The sequence below is a fragment of the Silurus meridionalis genome, chromosome 11 (genome assembly GCF_014805685.1).
Source record: "Silurus meridionalis isolate SWU-2019-XX chromosome 11, ASM1480568v1, whole genome shotgun sequence".
NCBI classification, from domain to species: Eukaryota; Metazoa; Chordata; class Actinopteri; order Siluriformes; family Siluridae; genus Silurus; species Silurus meridionalis.
This window is the reverse complement of record NC_060894.1, coordinates 545,693-555,000: the sequence shown is the minus strand read 5'-3', so window position 1 is coordinate 555,000 and position 9,308 is coordinate 545,693. Positions and strand designations below refer to the sequence as shown.

At 41.7% G+C, this 9,308-nt stretch overlaps 1 protein-coding gene across 4 annotated transcripts in view; it reads right to left on the bottom strand.

Annotated features, from left to right (window-relative positions):
- The window catches only part of exd3 (exonuclease 3'-5' domain containing 3), a 43,836-nt gene that overhangs the window by 21,807 nt on the left and 12,721 nt on the right, over positions 1-9,308 (bottom strand). For 2 of the 4 annotated variants that reach the window (XM_046860871.1, XM_046860872.1), the window contains exons 13-18: positions 9,195-9,304; positions 8,586-8,763; positions 8,123-8,277; positions 6,865-7,083; positions 6,398-6,451; positions 5,934-6,065 (exon numbers count right to left, since the gene is read on the bottom strand). In XM_046860871.1, the coding sequence (XP_046716827.1) occupies positions 5,934-6,065; positions 6,398-6,451; positions 6,865-7,083; positions 8,123-8,277; positions 8,586-8,763; positions 9,195-9,304 (848 nt within the window). Of the gene's footprint in view, positions 1-5,430; positions 5,525-5,577; positions 5,682-5,933; positions 6,066-6,397; positions 6,452-6,864; positions 7,084-8,122; positions 8,278-8,585; positions 8,764-9,194; positions 9,305-9,308 lie in introns of those variants that run through there. The other 2 variants (XR_006927303.1, XM_046860873.1) reach the window with 2 other exon arrangements.

Below are 9,308 nucleotides of genomic sequence, written 5' to 3'. Positions count from 1 at the left end.
AAAAAAAGGAACCAAAATAATAAGTGTACATGATCTCACACACACACACACACACACACACACACACACACACACACACACACACACACACACACACACACCCCAGTGTAAGGTGGCAGTGAAGTGGAACCCTGAATTCGCCCCTCGTCTTTTCACATTCACTCCATGTTCTCTTTCCTGCACATCAAAGCGTTGGTTGAAAATCCTCCTTCTTGGGAACGTGCTTTCTCTTTCTCTCTTTCCCTTCCTCTCTCATTCCATCTTCTCACATCGTTTCAGTTCCTGTTACCCCCTTTGCCCCTCCACCCCTCCCCCCTCGCTCTCAGAGGGATCGTGGGAACCGCGGCTGTAGTTCCACCGTGCCGTCTGAGGCGCTGCTGATGGCTATCTGTCCGATCTCCACACTTCTAAAAACAGACGGCAGATATCTGATGCTGGCCGAGGAAGTGTACGTGTGTGTATGTGTGTGTGAGCGCGAGCGGTGGAAAAGCGTGGCATGCCGAACCTGGCCCCCGAGAGCTCGCACGCCATCTGCGGAGCACAACTCGATCCCGGCGCTAACGACGGTGAAATCGGAGAAACAGAGTCGGCGTGGGATCGAGAGGGACTGGGACACGTGTGAATCGATGTCACGCTACGAGAGCAGGAGAGGAGAGGAAAAGAAAAGGAAGAGACACACGACGTCAGGACGAGCGGTTGAATGGGTTACAGCAGTGTGTACTGCAGAGAGAAGCGACGTGTATTCCGACGGGATTCGGTTTACAGACTCGAATCGCTTCTCTGCTCGGCTTTACGTTATAACGCCTTTATAAATCCCACAATGCACTGCACACCATGCACACAGCCAAAAATACCCACAATGCACCAATGCGCTTAAATCTGACAGTTACCTCCGACCACATTAACGTGATCCACGTCAGTTAGGCTGCACACATGCGCGCGCGCACACACACACACACACACACACACACACACACACAGGGGCAACACGCTAAGAGGAAAGCGCTACACTGTCTGCCCTCTTCTGCATACACGAGCTCACTGAGGCATGTGATTGGCTCATTACGTGAAACCACACCCAATCTTTACATTCATGGATACACACTCTATTCGCTTCCGTGCAAACTCCGATTAATAAGAAAAAGATCAAATCTACGTGAACGCACCAGAGTTTATTTTTTTCCATTATAGATTTATTTCATAGCTTAAAAAAAAACATAATAATATAAGTGACGTGACGTGGACTGTGGGAGGGGCTAAAATCAGAAAAATATTCTAGATAAAAAATTAGACAGGAAGATAAGAACAATTCCTGTAAGCTGATTTCAGTAAATAAATATATAATATTATTCTGTACATTACTTTTGCTTTTCCTGTGAAAGCTTTGCATAACAGGCTCATTAATATGTACATTTATGCAAATTAGTAGCCCCCGGGGAGTATCAACATACATTTTACATACATCGATTTTTTTTTTTATGCAATAAGGCAACACACACACACACACACACACACACACACACACACACACACACACACACACACACACAGGATGACGTTGCTGAGTGACGAGTATGTGATGGGGACAGACAGAGAGAAGTGGGGATTAGTGCGATCTTGACGGGGTTAATGATTGTCAATGGGTATCAGTAGACCACACACACACACACACACACACACACACACACACACACACACACACACACACACACACAGAATGAGTGAAGGAATGTCTGCGAGAGCCAGAGGAGAAAAGACACACAGCCTCCTGCTCATCAAAAGCCCCAACATCAGATAACAAAAGGGTTCAGTTTGCTGGGTGGCCTTCAGCACATCACAGCCCAGAACATCAGATCTGCCCCCGGGGCAATAAGGGGGGAGGGGTAAATGATGTGGGGGAGCTGTAGACCCTCCTGCCTCCTCATTCACCACCTCCAAAAGCCTTTTCTCTTCCCCCTCTCCACATTCCTTCACTCACCTCTCTATACCTCCTCTCACTCTTCTCTTTCTCTCTCTTGCCCTTACTCACTCATGTTTCACTCTCTCCTCTCAACGTATACCTCCATCTCGCTCTAAAAGCAGGCTGTGCACTGAGTACTGATAGTGGGGTTTTTCTCTGTAAGCCTCCCACACTTAACACCACAGTCTGGAACCCTTTAGAGTGTAGATGTTTTTGTTGGTTTGTTATTGGAGTTAGAGATAAATAAAGTCAGGTGGGGATGTGAGGAGACGGACAGGAGAACGCCGGATGTGCTGCCTCAGCGACTTCACCACACAGGATCTGACCTTTATTCAGGAAGTCCTTTTTTGCTGAAAGGACACACTTCTGTCCAAGTCAGCAGAAGGTTGTGTGTTTGCATCCCTCAAGTGCAACAAGTACACAGGTATGTAAGTAAAGATGTGAGTAAATAAGCATATTAGTAACTACATAAAGAATTAGAAAAGTACACAAGTATATAAGTAGCAGTCAGGTACATAAGTTACTATATATATATATAACTATAAATATGCACTTACATGTGCATAAGTACACAAGTAAATAAGTACATTCTCTTAGTGAGTACAATTAAGTGCAAAAGTACAAATTTAATGAGATTTCTAACCCTAACAAGTAACCTAACACTCCACCCTGCCTGCACTCTTTTCTTCACTTCTCTGACACACTCTCCATTACTTTGCACTGTTGACCCCAGGTACCTGAACTCCTCCACCTTCTCCACCTCTTCTCCCTGCAACCGCTCCACTCCACTGCCCTCCCTCTCATTCACACACATGTACTCTGCCTTACTCCTACTGACTTTCATTCCCCTCCCCATCCCCCCAGCGTGTACCTCCACCTCTCCAGGCTCTTTTCCACCTGCTCCCTACTCTCACCACAAATCACAATATCATCCACAAACATCATAGTCCACAGAGACTCCTGTCTGACCTCGTCCGTCAACCATCACCACTGCAAACAGGAAAGGGCTCAGGGCCGATCCTTGATGCAGTCCAACCTCCTTCACTGCTGTCACACTGTCCACATACATGTCCTGCACCACCCTCACATACTTCTCTGACACACCAGACTTCCTTATACAATACCACAACTCCTCTCTCCACCCTGTCGTATGCTTTCTCTAAATCCACAAACACACAATGCAGCTCCTTCTGACCTTCTCTATACTTCTCCATCAACATCCTCAAAGCAAATAATGTGTCTGTGGTGCTCTTCCTCAGCATGAAACCATACTGCTGCTCACAGATGGTCACCTCATCTCTCAGCCTGGCTTCCACTACTCTTTCCCAGAACTTCATGGTGTGACTGATCAACTTTATTCCCCTGTAGTTACTGCAGGTCTGCACATCTCCCTTATTCTTAAAGATCAGTACCAGCACACTCCTTCTCCATTCCTCAGGCATCTTCTCACCTTCCAGAATCAAAGGGTTAAGTAATATAACAAAGTAATTTAAAGCAGAAATATTTTGGTGTGTATAAAATGTTAACATGCACAAAGGGGGAAGAAAAGTCATAGATTATAAATAAATGTAAAAAAGTATAGATGATATGCACCTTTAACGTGTTAGAGTTTTAATAAATAATTCAAATTAATTTTTGATAAAATTGTAAAGTTTTTCATAAAAAAAATACAAAATATTTCCTGCCACAGGAGTAAATGTCCTTTTTTTTTTTTTTGTTTGTTTGGTTTTTTTTGACTTGCAGATAATATTTCAGGAAGAAAAATAAAACAATCACTCTGACATTTGTCTTTTTTCTGTCAGACTTCCTATTTCTCTCTGCCTGACTTCCCTCGCCTGGCAGTGCAGCGCCTGACCCCGACCAGACGGCGTGGCTGTGACGCAAATGTCTGTGAACTTTAGCACAAAAGAGAGTTCTGATGAAAAGCAGATATACGCTTTGAGAGTAAAAGAAAAATTGTCGACTTATCGACCTGCATCTCTCTTTTTTCCTGTTCCTTTCTTCTACACTCTGTATCTCGAACTCCACCTGCATCTGTGTCCTTTTGTTCCACTTTTATTCACTAAAAACACGTGCAAACTACACAAGTACTGCAGTACGAGAAAAGTAGGTACACAAGTACACTAGTAAGCAGGGAATTAAATGTAGCTAAATAAGATAAAAACACATATGAAAACAAGAACATAAACAAATACCTTTGTAAGTAATCATGTAAGTGCATAAGTATGTAAGTAAGTACAAGGACAAGCATGCGAGTAAGTGCTCTTGTGCATGTACATTAGTATGCAAGTAAGAACTAAGTAAGCAATTATGTGATATAACTGCACGAGTACACACAGGTATGTGAATAAAAAGCTATAGAAGTAAATACTAAAGAAGAATACAAGTAAATAAATAAATACATACCTAAGAATGTAAGACACAAGAGCAAAGTATGCAAAAGTAAACATAATTAAAACTAAATATAGTATTAAAATATTTAAATAAACAAAAAAAAAACTTTGTTAGTAAGTATATATGTATATAAGTAAAAAAAAAGAACTACACACACAAACGCAAGTAAGAAGGAACATATTTAGGTAGGCAAAAAGCTGTGAAAGTATAAAAGTGAGCACTTGGGTACATAAGAATGCAGGTAAGTACACCTGCAAGGAAGGAAGGAAATAAGTATATATCTAGCTGAGTATATATTTAAGTAAGGAACATAAGTATGTACGTAAAGAACTAGATAGATAATTGTGTAATTAAGTAAGTATGCAAGTATGTAACTAGGCAAGTACACACAGGTAAGAAATGATGTAAGCTACATCAAAAGAACTACATCAGTGAATATGTATGTATGCAAATGCAGAAGGGTGTAAGTTTAAGAGGTAAATAAGTGCTTAAATGAGAACAGAAATAGTATGCAACTAGATCAGTACACAAATAAGTACACATTTAAAGTGTGTTCATAAGTAGGCAAGTGCACAAGTGAATAAGTATATACAGCAAAAATTAAGTTTTAAAGGATGTAAGAATGAAAGTGCACAGGTACACACACATTTATAACTAGGCATGTATGTAAGTAAGGAACTATGTCATTGCAGAAGTGTTTGAGATAAAGAAATAAGTACTATGTGTAGCGGAATAAGGGAAGTACACAAGTGAGAAAGTACCCAAGAATGCAACTAGAATGTAGTTAAGTACACACACAACTGAGTAAAGATGTAAAGAAAACTATATTTAGAATGATGTAAGTAAGTAAATACAAAAAATCTCTACAAATTCTGGGTGTGTTTAAAGCTGGTGGGGGTAATATTTAGAGGATGATTAGTTGATTCACAAAATATTTATCCCACACAATCCGTATGCTAGGCTAGCAGGAGGATGTAGTTTGGGTGGGTGTTTAAATGACATCTCGTGCATATTCCTAAGTGAAAACACATTAATGACCCAAGTCTCTCAAAGTCAAAACTACTTCAGACGCTTCTACACGCTCGTTAGTATTTACTCCCTTTATCTTTATTCACACTCACAGTGAGATAGTCTTTATTCCTCCTCCTCTCCTCCTCCTGCTTTTATGGCCTACGGTTTGAAAGAAAAGAAAAAGAAAAAGCTGCTATTGTTCCAGTGAATACCTCAGTGTCACTTCAAACGCCTGAATCACAGGAGACACGTCTCCAGAGCGCCGCTCTATCTCGCCTCGCTTCCTTCCTGCTGACGGCCTGTGCGTTTCCTAGCGCTGATAACACCCACAGACAAACACACACACACTCATTCACACACACTTACACACACACTCACACACACATTCACACACACACTCTCACTTCAACGTCTCTGTATCATTTAACATCACAAACACTTGTTTTGTTTTGCTTGGTCACTGATTCTGTCTTTGATTAGTGATCGTCTGTCTGGCAGTGCGACACACACACACACACACACACACACACACACATACACACACACACACACACACACACACACACACCTGGCATCGACTGAATATGTCTGATGGCTTGAGGTGGACGCTGAAATGCTTGAGGACACGAACAGCCTGGTCCCGAGCTTTCTCCGAACAATCCATTGCGAGACATCTGCCTTCTGCGACCTGAGACCGGAGCTACACACATATACACACACACACACACACACATATACACACACACACACACACACACACACACACACAATTTGTGTTTGGAGCTTCCACTGATATGTGGCAGCTAAAACCTAAATCCAACTCTAATCCTAAACGTTTCAATCTTTTTGGAGACATTTGGGTATGTTATAAAACATGTCTACACACTCACACACACACACACACACACACACACACACACACACACACACACACACACACACACACTAATACACTCACGCAGTCACATGCACTCACACTCTTTCACAGACACTCACACACACGCATGCACAAACACTCTCTCTCACACACACCGTTTGAAAAGGCTGTCCGGAGGTGAGGATGATACGACCTTCGTTTCGAGCGATCTGTTAAAAACAGCAGGAGAAATAAACATTACAAACATTCTGAAAACCTTTGAGAAAAAATTTATCTGAAGTATTGGCACCCACTGAAAATGGATCAATTATTATAAACAAAAAAAAAAAAAAGAATTACAGATACCGGGAAAAACATGGGGGAACAGAGGGTGGGTTTGTTATAATTAAATGTTAAATGAAATAAAAAATGAAAAAAAAAAATGTCTAAATAAACACGGAGGTGTGGTCTGGTGTATCTGGAATACTATTGGCTGAAGTGTCACTACAGTTTCAAAAGGAAGTACACCGATTTCATTGGTTCATCCGGTTACAAAAGGAATAATTTGTTCAAAAACATGAACAGTGCCAATACTTCTGGAATAGTGTGTGTGTGTGAGAGTGTGTGTGAGAGTGAGAGTGACCTGTGCTGCTACTCTGTGATCGTCCGTGTTCTCAAGCATGAGCACATCGACACCAACGCAGCGCAGGTACCTGCCCAGGCCCTGCAGCATGTTATCACACACCACCCGCAGCTCCTGAGGCGTCATGGAGGCTCCGTGTTCCTCAGCATGCTCTTCACCGTTTCCCCTCACACACTCCTGGTCCTGCACGCCCACACACCCCACGCCGCACTGAGGAGCCTGGAGACGAGCCAAACACCCACACCAGGCTTTACACGCAACAGTCTGTATAGTGCCGTGTGTTTCAGGATTTATCTTAAACTTAATACATTCCATTCAACAGGTTCATGCAGGTTCAACATCATAAAGAAAAAACCAACAATACACCGATAAACTGGAGGTGAGAAACACGAACATGTCTTTAAACCGGACTATGAAACCAGTTCTGTCGCATAATCTAGCAAGAACGATCAGGACATATTACAAACATTTAGAAATCTGGGGCTAGCTCGTTTATTTTCTCTCAGAAATCAAATTAGCCAACTAGCTAGCATTAAAAGTGATGATTAAAAAAAACATAAAACAATCCTAACTAAGATCTAGAAATCCTGTCAGGTTAGCTCATACTGACATTCAAATAACCTTCAGAGATTGTGTTTAGTTAGCTTAATTTAGTGGTGTGGATTAAATACATTAATAAAAATATTGTCTCAGAATCAAAGTTTTATAGATGTAATAAAAATTAGCAGTGAATCTAACAAGCAGGTATTCTAGATTAGCTCGTGTTACTTCCTGTTTCCATTTTTAGAACTAAAAATATTTTTCCACTCTTTTTCTTTCACTCAGTTTTTAAATCTTGTTTTATTAAGAAACTGTGATTGCAGTAAATTGTGTGTGTGTGTGTGTGTGTGTGTGTGTGTGTGTGTGTGTATATATATATATATAAATAATTCAGTATTCATAAATCATATATCACTAAAGTGAGTGCACCCCTGACATTTCAGGAACTATTTCAGCATTTAGAGTATCAGTGTGCAGCTGTGTATCAGTACTGATTTTCTGTCCTCTGAAAATAACAACATTATCGTCTAAATAACTGCCAACAAAAGTGAGTGCACCCTCAGTAAACAGTGTTAAGCGGTTCATTGAGGGAAACATGGAATCCAACATGTACTGTGACATTCTGAAGTAGAACATGAAGCCTTCCCTTCAGAAGATATATGTGTGTGTGTGTGTGTGTGTGTGTGTGTGTGTGTGTGTGTGTGTGGGCCTGACTGACCCTCTGGCCAGTCTGCTTCCTCTTCTCCTTTGTTTTTTTTTCAGAGTCACTCTTGGTCGATGGTCTGATGGAGAGCAGATCATCAGGAAGTCCAAACGCCGCCGGATTCACAGAGAGAGAGAGATACACATCCAACAGACAGTACGCGTCTATCGCTATGGGGAGAGAGAGAGAGAGAGAGAGAGAGAGAGAGAGAGAGAGAGAGATTAATGGATGGAGGAACAAAATGTGAAGAAGTGATGGAGAAGAGGAAATGTGTGAGAGAGAAGGCAGTATCCGACAGCCAGACAGAAAATAAAGCAAAAATTTAAAAATTGGACAAGAGAAAAGAGAAAAGAAAGAGAAAAATCCCAATTTAAAAGCAAAAAAGAAAAATAGAGAGATATTATAAGTATATAAATAGGTAGGTAAATAAATAAACAGACAGACAGACAGACAGACAGACAGACAGACAGACACTGACCTGCATAGCGGATCTGTCCTGTACGAAGTGGGCGGCGTTCCCAGTTAGACAGCTGTTCCGTTTTATCCAGCGGTTTTCCCAGCACCTGCTGCACCAGCAGACTCAACCCTTTCTCCGCAGGTCCCTCGTTCACCTCCACGGGCCGAGGCCCACCTCTGCCTCGCCAGCACCTTTGCAGCTAAATCAAGGGTCAGAGGTCAAAGCTCATAAGCAGTATAAGATACAGGAGAACTGTGTGAGGGGTTCAGGCTGGTCCAGATTTACTTACAATCATCATCATCATCATCATCATTACTACCACCAACACAATGGACGAGAGAGAGAGAGAGAGAGAGAGAGAGAAACAAGGAATGGGAGAAGGAGAGAGACAGACAGAAAGAAAGATAGACAAGAAAGAGAGAGTAAGTGACATAAAAAAGAAAAAGCGAGAAATGGGAGAAGGAGAAAGAAAGAAAGAAAGAAAGAAAGAAAGAAAGAAAGAAAGAAAGAAAGAAAGAAAGAAAGAAAGAAAGGTGTGTGATGTGACTTGTGTGATGGAGTGATTTTTTAGTGTACTGTCCCTTTAAGAGCAGGTAAAGAGTACATCATGGAGATAGATTTTAATGTTACCTGCTGATGGACATGGAGCAGATCCAACACTCCCTTAAACTCCAGAGGTTCCTCTTTTAACTCAGGCCATGTAGCCACCAGACTCCTCAAATCTCCAGACATCCCATAACCTAC